Source organism: Pagrus pagrus, assembly GCF_965226575.1.
Source record: "Pagrus pagrus genome assembly, chromosome: 13".
NCBI lineage: Eukaryota > Metazoa > Chordata > Actinopteri > Spariformes > Sparidae > Pagrus > Pagrus pagrus.
This window is the reverse complement of record NC_140197.1, coordinates 17801553-17816103: the sequence shown is the minus strand read 5'-3', so window position 1 is coordinate 17816103 and position 14551 is coordinate 17801553. Positions and strand designations below refer to the sequence as shown.

Genomic DNA, 14551 nt, shown 5'->3' with positions numbered 1-14551 from the left:
AACATTTTTGACATCATGACGTCTGTGTTTGTGTTGCAGATACATATAAAACAGTTGGCATGCTAACCTGCTAGCCCCGGCCCAGTACAAGGCTAGCGCTGTAAACACCACCGACACGCCTCCAGTGCCCTGAGTTCCCAGACCAGACTGCTAAATGGTGTCGCCATTGTGTTGATGTCAGTGCATGTTTGTTCAGTAAAGACAAAAAGAGCAGGCGTTGGTCGTAGCAGCATTGAAAGGTGCTGGTATATTTAACATTGGCGTTACAAAAAACATTTCAAACAAAGTGATGCTGTGTCATCGATTCCAAACAAAGAGACATGAAAATCAATAAAACGGCATGCTCCAACTCAAGACAAGTGACATTCCCAAAAAAGGTCGTTATTTTTTTTTCATCAATGGATTCTTTTAATAACATTTTATAAGCAATAACATATTCCATTTTATAGAAAATAAACATCTCTAGGAAATACTATACACAATTATATTAGTACATCACATCTTACATTTAAACAGCATCAAATACTTATATACACCATTAAATAATGAGCTTCATAAAAGAGAAAGTTTGGTGTGGCGTCTTTTTTTGCACTTTCTTTTATGCTCTAATACTTAAATATGTCTCCTTTTGATATGACCAGTACTCTGACTGACGCCCCGCAGCTACAGGGCGTTGTTACATAGCATGAAAGAGTGAGAGAGGCTACATTTGAGTTACACGAACAGACAGGTGTGTAATGGAATCTGAGTCGGATGTATATCTTTCTGCACCGCTGTGTGAGGTGAAATAATCATACATGATGGTAATGTTGAACAGTAATACTTCTGAACTGTACATAGATATGACGTGAGATGACCTGACCCCCCCGGCTGGACCCTTGGAGCCCGAGCTGATCTCGCAACCTGTCGAGTGATAATGGCGGCGTTTACTGTACATATCGAATGTGCACACAGTTGAAATGGAGTAACAGTTTTTTTTGTTTTTGTTTTTTTTGTTTTTTCTTTTTTTTCGGAATAACACAAAGCCTGACATATACCAAGGGTGACGCAATGATGTCGAATAGTCATAATGCACATCAAAATACATCTCCGAAGATAAGAGCATTATATTAAAATACTGCGTCCGTTTTTTTCTTAACTCTTCAATATCGGAATATTTAGAACCTGTAAAGCACATCATCATGTACAGTTTCCTTTTTTGTTTCTTAAACACAAACGCACACATTGAGATAGTACATCCAGTGGTTGGCTGCTGTTTTTTTCGATGCGTGACATCTTGAATCGGAGATGAACCTTCTTCCCGCACAGACACATATGCACCAACACGCTGATGATGTGGCTGTAGAATGACTATGATTATCACACACACTCGCTCGCTCGCTCACGCACGCGCATACACACCTCTTGGCCCACAGACGAGGTGGCCAGAGGGATGCTCCTGTCCAATCAGTGTCCGCCAGGTGTCTGAATGTGATAGCAACCCATCCGAAGGCAGAACACACACACCTTCCTCGCTCTGCATTTCAAACAGCCCCCCCTGTGCACTGGGCCCTAGGCGCACAGACTCTAAAGCGCAGTCTATCCTCCTGTTAAACAGTGCCGCTGCCTTCCAGTGAGGGGGCTCAGTGGAGAAAACACATTTCCAGGCCGGGTTCAGGGAGCTGCTACTCTCAGCGGAGGCATTCTCCAGGTTTTGTATTGCTCCCAGCTCCACCTCGGCGGCGCAGCCTCCCACCCTCCCCCAGCCCCACTGGTTGATGTGCCTGTCCATCATCAGTCAGCACCGTGTTTTTTAGGTACAGGTGGCTGTTGGGACGGCATTTTTGTTTGCCTTGCTGGATAGGTGATGCTTGACTGGCTGAGAGGTGGTGTTGGTGGTGGAGGTGGTTTACTGGAATATCTTACAGGTCCTGTAGGAAACGGGAAGAGAGACTGACATAAATACAAACACAGAGAAGAAGAAACACATGAGCTGAGTCGGAAGTTTTGAGGCCTTCCTCTCTGCGCACAAAGTATTTCCTGTCATTAAAGGGGCACTATGTAGTTTTGGAGAATATTAATGAGGTTATGCAATTTTTTTTCCCCATAACTGAATAAACAAGCTGGTCTCAGAGGAAAATAGGGTCCCCAGAACACTGTTCGACAAGTACTAGACAAGTGGCAGGGTCCGCCAAATATAAGTCAATCAGTATGAAACTGTGTTGTCCTTTAAGGTCAGTTTGTTTATTCAGTTGATTCACTCACGAAAACAATTAAAATTTCTTCCCCAAACCTACACAGTGCACCTTTAACAAACCTTTCTGTGTGTCGAAACTGTTATATAAGCTGAGCCCGCACGTACTGTATGTGCTGTACATGCGTCTTTGTGAGTGTTTCTGCAGACATGAGCGCGAGCTGTCTGCAGTGTGCAGGAGTGGGGAGACGGATGCAGCTGGCCAGTGAACCAGCTCCACCGTGAAAGACACAGCAGGAACGCCCACTAATTGCGCTGGTGTGGCTGGTGCTGCTGCTGGTGCTGCTGCTGCTGGAGCGCTTTCTTTCCCCTTATCCTCCTCTGCAGCCCCCCCAGTATCTCCCATTCGCCCTCTCTGTCTCTCTGTCTGAACTGCCAGTTGCCCATCCTTATGGCCTGGACTCAGACCAGCAGCTTTGCAGCTTCTCTGTCTCTTATCTCTCCCTCTCTCCATCTCCCTCTTTCTTTCTCTTTGAAGTTGCCCTCCCTCTCTCCCCGGAGTACCTCTCATTCTTTCACACCTTCAATCTCACTTGTTTCTCCATCACCGACTGTCTCTCCCTTTGCTGCCCGTTCTTCTCTCCTTCCGTCTCTTTCGTTCCGTCGCTCTCTGATGTAACTGCCCCCATTCGTCTTTTGTTCCCACTCAGCCGCAGCACAACAGCAGTTTCTCTTCGCCCTGCCTCTCCGGCTGTCTTCTCTCCACGACGCGTGTATGAGTACGTGCGTGAGCTTACAGGTAACCTTGTTGATGAGCGTGTGTGTGTCACAGTGTGTGTGTCCCCTCGGCACCAGAGTGTCCGCCGCGTGCGCACAATTTCGTCGGTACGTGTGTTCCATCACCCTGAAACCAAGCGAACACAGCTAGTGGGAGAAATTCAGAGAGGGGGGGTCCCATGGGTGGGGTGGTTTGCGTGCTCGTGTTGTGCACGTGTGTGCATGTGTGTATGTATCTGCTCCACCCTTTGATTAGGCTGCTGAGCGCAAATTGGCACAGCGCAGACCCACACACACACAGACCTTCAGATCCCTCAGCTGATGACAGCTCTGCCTCAGCCCGCTAACAACAATCTCTCTGTGTCTTGCTCTCCTTTTTCTCTCCGTTTCTCTCATACTCTATTTCTGCCGCTCAGACGTGGGAGCTGAGGTGAGGAGAGGAGATGAGAGAGGGAGAGAGAGAGAGAGAGAGGGAGAGAGAGAGGGAGGAAGGGATGAAAATGGAAAAGGGAGCTCGCAGGAGATGAGAGGTGAAGAGAGTGAGAGACGGAGGGAGCTGGCGCAGCGGGGGGGCGCAGAGGCAGAATAAGGGGAACGGGGAGGAAAAAAACGGAGGGAAGGAGAATTAACGAGAGAAAGAGTGAGAGAGTGAGAGGGAGAATGGGTGGAGGTGGAGAGAGCATGTGGGGAGGATAGCAGGCAGCGATGCTGGGTGGGGTGTTTTGATCAACAGCCAGCTTTTCATCCCCGTCAGTCTGCACAGAGGAGAACAGGAAGGGAGAGAGGGGAGGGAGCGAGATGCAGAGAGGGGAGGGAGGAAGGGAGGCCACTGCTGCCTCAATGCACCGCTGCTCCCTGCTGAATGTCAGCATCTCTCCCTCTCTCCTCCCCCCCAGCCCTCCCTCCGTCTCTCTCTGCATTTGACCTTCCTCTCTGCGCTGCAGTGCAAACACGCCGCCACCAGATGGCGTCTGTCTTACAGGAAACTGTGGAGACGCTTCACATTAATACAAAAACGGTGACCTGATGTAGTTGCAGTGGTCTGCAGTCATAACAGCGGGTGTTGAGTGACAGTAATACACAAAGGGCACATAACTAAGTGTTTACACATCTAGTGGTGGTTGATATGGGCTTAGCTTGCCAAGGTCATTGGGAACATATCGATTTGGTAACAAAATATCCGTCAGTCCGAGATGAGATCCTGTCCTTCATGAGTTACTGGCATGGCCGGGGTAGATGCGGTACTTGATACCAGTGTGCGCTGAACACCAACCTGAACCCTTGTGTTTTCCCCTTTGATTCTTTCTCTGTTTTACAAGAGCTGACAATTGTGTTTTCTGCTCCGCACTGTATCATCTATCTAGCCATGGTGCTGCTGCTTGTGACAGCAAAGTGTGAACTCAATTTTTTTTCTGTGCTGGGGAGAGAGATGAAGGGTGGAGCAGAGGGAGGATGGGGGAGAATAAAATAGGATAGGGAGGGAGAGGAGGGGCGGGGAGAAAAAAAATGGAAACAGAGTGGGTCTCAGCAGAGAGACTATAAGGGTTCTGAAGGAAACTTGTTCTAAGTGTACTAACATCTTTTACTTAATGATGGCAGCAGTTACTTACAGGTAAAAGTCCTGAATTCAGAAGTATTAGCAAAAAGATACTTAAAATCAGTGACGGACTCAGGATGTTTCAGGGGCAGGGGCAAAAAAAATTATAAAGAGCACCACATGTATGGAGTGGGGCACCAGCACGCAGAAGTTGTGATATTCTTATAGTGAAGAGAGGACACTTTATCATGTTTTATGTACCAAGAGGGCTTTTGTAATGTGTTTTGCTTAGTTTTTTTTCTTTTTTTTCTTTATTTTTACATGGGGGCACCTGCATCCCCCATGAGTCTGCTAGTGCTTAAAATTCCTAAAAGTGCAGAAAGATCCATTTCAAAACGATATATATTATATTAGTGGATTATAATTATAGAGGCATTATGGAGCTCATCACTTATTGTTGCAGCTGGTAAAGGCAGAGCTCATTCTAATTACTTGACATACTGCCGGGTATCTTAAAGGGGCACTATGTGGTTTTGGGCGAGAAATTTTAATCAGAAGAAAAAGGGTTTTTATGCCTAAACAAACTAAGTAAACAACAAGAAAATAATCAAACTGACCTTAAAGGACAACACAATGTCATACTGTTTTACTTTGATTATATTTGGCGGACCCTGCCACCTTTCTAGCTTCAAACGGTGTTCTGAGAACTGCTCGTTTATTCAGTTATGGAAAAAATTGTGGTATTACCTCATTAATATTGTAAATATTAAAATTCTGGTCTTGAATTTCTCCTCCAGAACTACGTAGTGCCCCTTTAATCTATAGTAACACATCATCATTTGTTCGTTGATTTCAGATATTATAATAATCTATGATGATCTCTAATAATCTGAATCTGCTAAATCTCAAGTTACTTAAATTATAAAAAATGTAGTGGAGAAAGAAGTACAATATTTGCCTTCAAAATGTAGTGGAGAAAAGGTATAAAGAAGTAAATATTCAAAATACAAGTACCTCAAAAGTACAGTACTTGGGTAAATGTACTGATTTCCACCACTCCATACAACTAAGCACATGGCTGAGAGGTTGGCAGTCTCCGTCTAACCCTCCCTCCCTTCGTCTATGCATGACTCACTGTTAAAGCAGCGTGCAGTAATAATTGGGTGTCAATCAGTAGAAGTCAGCTGAAAAGATTTTAAACCCTCAAAATGGATCATTGAAGGACTGATATGCAGCGATTAACTGGTAGGCTTTAATTTTCTTACCTCGTGTTTAGGACATTTGATGGAGAAATCATCCTCGTGGAATGTGCAGCCTAGGGCGCAGAAGAGAGAAAGAAAAGCAAAGAAAAGGAGAGAATAAGCAACAGTCGCATGTAGACAGTAACAATAAATGAAACAAATAGCAAGAGGCGAATACACGCAACAACCCCCCTCGAAAAAGCCAGATAAATGACAAAGAGGTAGGGTTAAAATGAAAAATGAGCAAGAAAGAGGCAGAGAGAGGGAGCAACAGAGGAAAGAGAGAGACTGAGTGGATGAGTTGTGGTGCAGGCAGGCAGGCAGGCAGGCAGTCAGATATGGCTGGTGCACTCAGCAGGATTAAAAAGGGCCCCGCTCTGCTCCCTGTGCTGGCTAGGCAGACGTGGCAGGCCTTCTAATCCTCACACTGTACTGCCTTGGCATCAGGTGATATAAGGGGAACGCCACACAGCACATGTGCTGACACACACTTTTATTGACAACGACCAGGAACACACACACACACACACACACACACACACACACACACACACACACACACACACACAAACACACAAACACACAAGCACAGAAGAGAGAAGGTATATAGGCAATGAGACGCGCAAGCATTTAGGCAAGCATTCACGCAGGAAGGCACACACACATAAATGCATGTAACAAACAAAAACACATGCACATTCAGTCCCCATATGTGAGAATGGATGGACGGAGCCACAGGGGTTGTGGTCAATAATGCACACATGCACACCCTCCTCCCTCTATCTCTTCCCCCTCTCCCTCTTGCACACTCCAGGGTCCCACTTTCCTCTCATCATCCCCTTTATTCAAAGCTCCCTCCCTCTTTCCCTCCCTCCCTTAGCACTCTCAGACATCTCTCCTCGCACTCAATAATGTTACTTCTTGATGCATTTCCCTTCTCTCATTTTACCCATATCCACTTTTCCCTCCACTCCCTTTCTTCCCTCTCCTTTCATATTTCTTCCTTTTCGCTACCTGCCTTATTTGTTACCCTCCCTATTGCCCTCTAAACCCACGTTCATTCTCCCATTCCCAATTTCCCTTCACATTTCTCCTCCCTTTTCCCGACTTTTTCTTCCCTTTTCATCCCTTGTTGCTCTCTTCCTCTCTCTCGCTGTGGTCTCTTACCTATCTCTTTGGCGCAGACATAGTGGTATTTATGAGAGCAGCCTCTCCAGCAGCAGCTGAGGGACGCCCCCACAATCTGGCACTTGTAGCAGCTCTGGGGTTAGTCAGACAGAGGGACATATGGACCGAGACCAATAAAGAAACAAACAAAATTGACCCATAGAGGCACACAGGGATAGAGAGAAGAAAAGGAAGAAAATAGTTGAAAGTTAGCAGCAGTTTCTCAAAGAAGCTGCACAGATTTTTAAACTATCTGTACATGGTATCTCAATGTTGCATCAATGTTGATAATTGCTATCGTACCGTTTGGGCTGACTTGCAGGCAGCCTCCTTCAGTCCATATAGCCTCCCAGCTACCATAATTACCCCCTTGGTCCAGATGGCACAGTTTTCATGTGCCCAGTGCTCCTTAGCCTCTGCCTCCACTTGTAGCCTTTGGAACATGTTGTCGCTGCCCTCTTGGTCACTTGAGCCCCCTGAGCCGATGGTTTGGAGCTGCTTCATCCTCCTGAACCTCTCCCGGAGAGTTAACCGCCGCGGACCACCCTCCTGACCCATTCTTTCTGTTCTTTCCGCCCTTCGGTGGCGCCAATGATGGTGTCTGCTACTGCTGCCCTCTTGAGCGGCTGCTTCTGCGTTGCCCTCCTTTTCTGTGCTGCCCTCATCCTCCTTCTTTGCTGAGAGGCCTGGTTCAACCGTGCTGCTACCGTTGTTGTCCTCAGTCTTCTCGGACTCTTCCCTGAGGGATTCTGCGTGCCTGATCGTCAAAAGTTTCCGTGGAACGCCATCCTCTGTGTAGTAGGGTCCACACAGGTCACCAAGGTCTCTGTAATTCGCTTGCTTTCCACACAGGCTACACAAAAGACACCTCTCAGTTAGATTTTTGTTTACCAGGGGTCCCTGTAGCATGGCAGCAGTGTGTGGCACTCCCTTTGCAACTGTGAAGGGATTCCTCATTCTGAGTATGCCCTTTTTTCTACGTCTCTGAAATATTACTGCATCCTCAGGCTTGTTGACTACGGCACACCAAGAGGAAAAGTCTCTGGAGTTGTTAATCCGTACATAAGGACAGAAAGACAGTTTAGAGTTTTGATGAACTGGTCTGCGCCTGATTCTTTTCACAGAAATGGTCTCAGTCTGTTTTTCTGTCACTGTCACGACAGGACCCACAATGCATGTCTCCTGTTCTTCCGTCTTTTCCCTTTCCCTTCTTTCTGTTTCTTCTTTTTCTCTTTCCTCTTTTTCGGCCCCTTCACATCCTGCAGCCCTTACTACTGCCTCAATAACCTCAATGGCATCTTTCATCCCAGGTTTTGGCCCAGGCTTTTTGTGGACTTTCACTGGTTTGCCAGGGATCTGCTCAGAGGAGACTTTGCCATGTTTCCTCTTGGCTGGATTTGCTGATGGTTTCCTGCCTCTCCTAGGTTTCTGGGTGAGTTCTGTGCTGGTTACCTGGGGGGCTTCTGTGATGTCATCTGGGCTGATTGGCAGAGGTATTGTGGACTCTGTGCTGGTTTCTGTCTCTTCTATCTTCTCCTTCAGCTGTTGTTCTACTGTTTCAATATTGGTCTCTTCGACTGTGTCTGTTTCTTCGAGGGGGCCTTGGCCTTTTCTCTTCTTTCTCCTCTGCTTTAGGTGCATCTCATGGTTGTTTTTAATGGCCCTCTGCTTGGCTAACCTTGGTGTTGTAACTATTAGGCTTCCAGCTTCTAAGGCTACTACTGAGGCATCTGTGCTCTCCACCATGGCCCATCTCTTCCTTTTAGTTCTGGTGGACTTAGTGGCAACAGAAGATACATCGTCTAAGGCCTGTTGCGTCCACTTTCCTGGAGGTCTGACTTCTGCTGGGGCCTCCGTTGAGCTCAACATCTTGTCAGCTCCGACATCCAGCTGTGCACCTTGTTTGATGTTCTCTTGTCTTATTTCCTCCTTATTTACAACCTCCATTTCCACCTCTTGTCTCACCTCCTCTGGTGTTGATACCTCTCGACTCACCTCGTGCTTTTCTTTCTCTTGTGTCATCTCCCCTTTCCTCGGTTGTTTCACTACACCTTGTCTCAACTCTATGCTTTTTACTTCTCCCTCAAACACCTCAGTGCTATTAGCAAGTGTTGATGTCTCACCTTCCTTTAGGACATGTTGAGACAAAGTCTTTGTTGTCACATCATCAGTTAGATTACTTTCTATCTGGGGAATTGGAGGGTGTTTCTTTGAGCTGGGAGATGTAATTTTCTGCACCATGGCTTCATATTTCTGTCCTCTGCCTTTGCGTGGTGGGAGAACCTTTGTTTTAGTGGGGCATTGAGGAGGCACCACAGGCACATCACTGGTGATGTCACTTTCATTGATGCTGGGTAGTGTGTCTTTGGGTGGGGAAGTGACCACGGAGGCTTTCTTGGGTGGCCCTCGCTTTCTTTTGGGCCCCCGGACAGCCTTCTCTTTCGGTGTAGACACAACCTGTTCCAGCAGGGGAGGTTCGGGTGGTATGGGTTTTGGTTTTGGCTTTGGACCCCTCTTTTTTTTTACTGGCATTGTAGAGGGTTCTGGGCTAGGTTTCCTTTTGAGTGGGAGAGATGTCTTTTCTTCAGATTGTTCAATTGGGACTGGTGAGGCCAGTGGTGCAGGTGGGTCTGCTGGAACATCCTTGTTTTTGACTGCGTTAGGAACGGGAGTTACAGTTTGTTCCACAGTAACAGACTCCTCTACTTTTGGACAAACATCATTGGCTTTGAGTTCTGTTATTGTCTGGGGTAGAATAGCTTCCTCAATGATTTTCTCTTTTTCTTTCGACAGTTTTTCTTGCGAGGGCTTTCTGGATCTCAGGACCATGTTCTTACTCTCCTTCTCTGGTGCCTTTGCCTCATGGTTTGCTTGTTTTTCTTCCTGGTTAACTGGTTTTACATCCTGGTTTTCTTGTGATATTGTAGCTTTTAGGCTTTTCCTGCCCCTACTCAGCATTCCTGTCAAAGGCTGAATGGGTTCTTCTTGCACCAGCTTTGCTTTAGAAACAGAGCCTTTGGGGCGACCCACTGGGGCTTTGATGGGTGCTGTGTCAGTGGGGGGCAAAACATCTGCAGGCTTGGGTCCAGGCTTAGGTCCTGGTTTTGGACCTGGTTTTAAACCTGGTTTTGGGCCTGGTTTTGGCCCAGGTTTTGACCCAGGTTTTGGCCCAGGTTTTGGTCCAGGTTTTGAACCTGGTTTTGGCCCTGGTTTACGCTTCAGGGGAGTCTCAATTTTCGGTGGCAGCTCTGGTTCATTTAGGACAGGTTTTGGTCCTGGTTTAGGTCCAGGTTTTGGCCCGGGCTTTGGTCCAGGCTTTAGGCCAGGTTTAGGCCCAGGTTTTGGACCTGGCTTTGCTCCTGGTTTTGGCCCTGGTTTAGGTCCAGGTTTCAGCCCTGGTTTGAGCCCAGGCTTTGAACCTGGTTTTGGGCCTGGTTTTCTCTTCACATGAGGCTCAACTTTAGGTGGTAAGTCTGGTGCATTGAATGAGCGAGTGCACATTCTTGAACGAAAACCATCAGTTAGCATTTTGGGTGTCTGACTCACAATAGACTCCTGATGAGCAAGGTCCATTTGATCTGAGAATAGCACAGTTTTGCTAGGGGGCATGCATGGTTTCTGTGTAGGCGAGGGGGCTCCTTCCTCCTCCTTTTCCCCCTCCTGCTCCAAGCATAGCTGTCGCCTGATTCCCACACCTGAATGCATGATTCTCCTTCTGCCCCTGGCATGCTTACGTCCAAATGCCCTTGGCTGAGCAGATGGGGCCACAGGCTCTGGCTTGGCCAAGGGGGTCACAGCACTAGCGCAGCTGATGCCTGGCTCCATGTCCTCATCACCTTTCTTTGGAGAGGGTGGAGTGTCTGCCCAGGAGGGGGCTGAGGGAAGTATCGACTTCCCTGGGAGCTGAGGAGAGTCTGGCTCCAGCACTTTAGCATCACTGTGATCAATATGATCCCTGGCCGGAGCTGGAGGTGTGGCCTTATCATTGAGAGCTGAGAAGACTGGCATAGCAGACTGAGGCTGAGGAACAGTGTCACCAATGGCTGATTCCCTCTCAGAAGCTTCTGCTGCTGCTGTTGCTGCTGCTGCATTTGGATGGGCAGGCGCCCCTGCAGACTCATTGTCAGCATGGAGCTCAGTGCTCTGACACTCTGTCCTGCTGCAGAGATCTCCAGGAGGCTTCTCTGCCACATCTCTATTATTCATGTGCTCCTCAGTCGATGTCTGACTCTCCTTCTCCCCCTCCCCCAGTTCTTCGCTAACATCTGCAGACAGAGGAGAAAGAGAATGTTGCTTTTGTTTCTGTATTTCATCTTCTTCCTCCTCATCTGCTTCCTCCTCTCCTTCCCCCTCCTCTTCATCTTCCTCATCTCTGCTCTCTCTCTTGTCTGAGTTGCTCTCGTCTAAGGTCTCAACTTGGGGGGTTGGAGAGGTGTTCTCTGAGCTGTCCTCCTTCTCTGTAGAATATTGATCCTGTTCAAGGTCAACCCTAGAAATGAAAGGCAATGTTTTCACTGAGCTCTCGGAAGCAGTTGGAGACTCTGATTTAAATGCCTCCGATTTCATCTCTTGTCCAAAGTGTTCCTTGTGGCTAGAGTCAGAGAGAGCTGCTGGGGACTGTTCAACTGAGTCTCTTGCATCAGGGTCATATTTGCTCTGGACCTCTTGGTACACTGTCTCCTTATAGCAATAGCTTTTTTCTGTCACCTCTTTGCTTACTTTGCTGTAGAGAGCTGGGCATTTCTCTTCATCTGACCATTTCTCCAGATTCTCTGTCGATTTTGTTGTGTCTGAATCTCTCTCATGGTCTGGGTTTATTTCTGTTGTCACCTCCTCTTTGTCAGCTGATTTCTCTGTCCAGGCTGATTCTTCAAAGTTTTCTTTGACAGGCTCACTGATATGTTGTATTTCCGAAGGGGAGTCCCTTTCTTGTTTCATGGGACTGGGGATTGTAATGCTTGTAGGAGACCTCTCATCACTGATGCTCTTCACTGGAGTACTCATGCCATCTCCTCCCTGCCCTGACTGGCATCTAGTAGGGTCAGGGGTAAGGTTGTGCAGACCTGAGTCCCCAGACCTGGTGGACATATCATCTGGAGATGTCATGGAGCATGAAGAGGCTGTATCCAGGCTGAGTTGTGTGTTATTGGGGGCCTGTGCGGGACTTCTGCCCTGGCCGCAGTAATAGTAGCCCCTCTCCAGTTGTTCATCACTGCTGCTGGAGTAGCCTCCCTCATGGAGTTCCATGGGCATTGGTTGGTGCTGTGGTGTAGAGTAAGGGTCCTGCATGGGGCCAGCACCAACACTACCACCACCACTACCATCTAAATATGGAGGACTTTTGTACTCCTCACCCTTTTTGGAGGATGCCCCACTTCCAGCACTGCTGTTGCTCCCTCCACTGTTACGCTTACTGCCTTTCTTATTGGCCACCAGGGCCTCTGAAAGCAGCAGCTGCTGGACATTATTAGAGATGTTCTCTACCTGAGAGGTGAGGGCATTCAGGCTCCACAAGCTGGGGTTTGACAACAGCTTCTCTGAGAAACGTTCTTTCATTGTGGGGACCTGTGGTGTGGTGGTATAGCTGTGAGAGGCTGCATGTGGAACATTGGGTGAGGGGTGTGAGCGTGGGGGCATCAACATAGTGTTGGTGCTGGCTTGCTCCTGCATACCAGCTGAAGAGGATGAGGAAGAGGAGGCTGCCCCAGGGGTCATTGGCGGCTGGCCATACTGAAATGACTCTGGATTGGTCATTAGTGGTGAGGGGGTGGAGCTGTATGAGGGGGAGCGCCCTACAGAGCGTGCAGGGGAGTGGCTTGATGAGGGGCTACAAGTCTGGTAATATTGTTCAGGTGATCTGACAGACAGCTCTGAGAGACAGTAGTTTTGTTGGGGTTGGCTGTAGTGTTGGTATTTAGGGTGGGGCTCCTGGGGGTTGGTCATGGCCTGTAACGGGGGCTGCTGCTCATAACCTCTGGACGGAGGCTGCTGGTAGCCGTAACTGTTCTGGGTTGATCTGTAACCCCCCTGCTTAAGATTGCTGTGGCTGGTCATTTGTCTGCCATACTGGGAATTGGGGGGCATATTGTAACCTTTATAACAGTGGGGCATGGGGCTACACTTTTCCATGTATGGCGAAGGAGAGGGTGAGTGCTGGGGGTAGTGCAGGTGACTCTGAGGGTACATGAGAGGGGAGGGGGCAGGATTAGGAGGGTGGGGTTGGTGGTGGGGGCTGGTATAGGCAGGGGTTGAAGGCTGGTGGCACTGGGTTTGGGAGTGGCCCAGCATGTTCTGGTCCATGTACTGGGAGGAGCCCGGTGCAGGGGTGCCACCAGCCTCCATACGCCCCACCATTTCCTGGTCATACTGTGCTAACTGGGCTGGGTCCTCCCATTTCTGCTGGAGGTGGCCTTCACTCATATACTGGGCCGAGTAATTCCCAGGGCCCATATGGTTACCATAGCCTTGTAGGTGCTGACTGGGATTTGATGGGGGCACTTTGCTTCCTCTGTAAGACTTCTTCGCTTGCGAGGGTGCTGGGGCCCCGTTTCCACTCCCATTTCCTCCACTGTTGCCTGGGTAACCAGGGTAGGCTTGCTGGCTGTAACAGTCCTTGGGTCCTCCTCCAGTTCCTGGTCCTCCAGCAGGAGGCATGCTTGTGGTGTTCGCCAGTGAATGAGCCTCATAGCCTGACCTGGCATGCCCTGGGCCTGGGCCTGGACCTGGATGTGGACCAGGACCTGGGTGCGGGTGCTGTGGGTGGGGATGATGCGGGTGTTGCCGGTAGGTCTCCAGGCGGGATAATTCATGGGGCTCCTGCTGGTAGCAGGGTTGGTTGCTGTGGTAACCACCGCTGCGCTCACGGAAGGACTGCATCACTCTCTCCGTCTGTAGCCAAGGCAGGGAGGGGGAGGTGAGGTGAGGCGGGAAAGGGGGGAAGGGGGGTTAGGGGTTCTGAAGGCAGGGAGAGAGGGGGAAGTGAGAGAAAAGAGAGAGAAATGATGACGGTTAGAGCAGTTGAGCCTGGTTTATCCATTCTGCATTTTCTCCCTTCATATTCAGTGTCTAATGCTGTTTTAACATTCACCTGGAGTCAAAGCAAAAGTCTCATCCTCTTTGAGAACCACTGAAGATGATATTTGTCACACTCAGCCACACAAACAACATACACAGGTGTGCACATCTCAGTTTGATACAGTATTATGTATATTATTCATCCACAAACACAAATATAATATTGGGATAATTTGATTTTGCAACAATAATATTGTCGCAGCACTAATACTTGTTTTCTCTTGCTCAGATTTGAAGACATTGTACATATGTGTGCTTATGTGCATTATTGTATGTGTGTATGTATAAAATGGACCCTAAATGCTGCCGGATCTGTTTTCAGACACTGAAGATGGAGGAGCAGACATGTGATGCAGACCCTGGTACAGTGATTGACATGTCTGGCAGAGAATGGAGAAAGAGAGAGTCGTGCGTGGGAACTTAATTGCTTATATGTATATAAATAAATAATTATAGCCATCACCAATGTGCATGTAGGGGTGACTGATTGAGGTCAGGTAGATGCTGTAAGACTGCAGGCCACAGCGATATGATGACATCTGAATAGCATCCATGTTGGGTCGTATCAGTGACTGAATCTGT

At 48.2% G+C, this 14551-nt stretch overlaps 1 protein-coding gene across 3 annotated transcripts in view; it reads right to left on the bottom strand.

Moving 5' to 3' along the window:
* The window catches only part of rai1 (retinoic acid induced 1), a 59695-nt gene continuing 45144 nt past the window's right edge, over positions 1-14551 (bottom strand). The window contains exons 2-5 of one of the 3 annotated variants that reach the window (XM_084371624.1): positions 7199-13849; positions 6896-6989; positions 5753-5802; positions 1-1932 (exon numbers count right to left, since the gene is read on the bottom strand). In XM_084371624.1, coding sequence (XP_084227750.1) covers positions 1774-1932; positions 5753-5802; positions 6896-6989; positions 7199-13771 — 6876 coding nt within the window. In that variant the 5' untranslated portion in view covers positions 13772-13849 and the 3' untranslated portion in view covers positions 1-1773. The remainder of the gene's footprint in view (positions 1933-5752; positions 5803-6895; positions 6990-7198; positions 13850-14551) is intronic. The other 2 variants (XM_084371625.1, XM_084371626.1) reach the window with 2 other exon arrangements.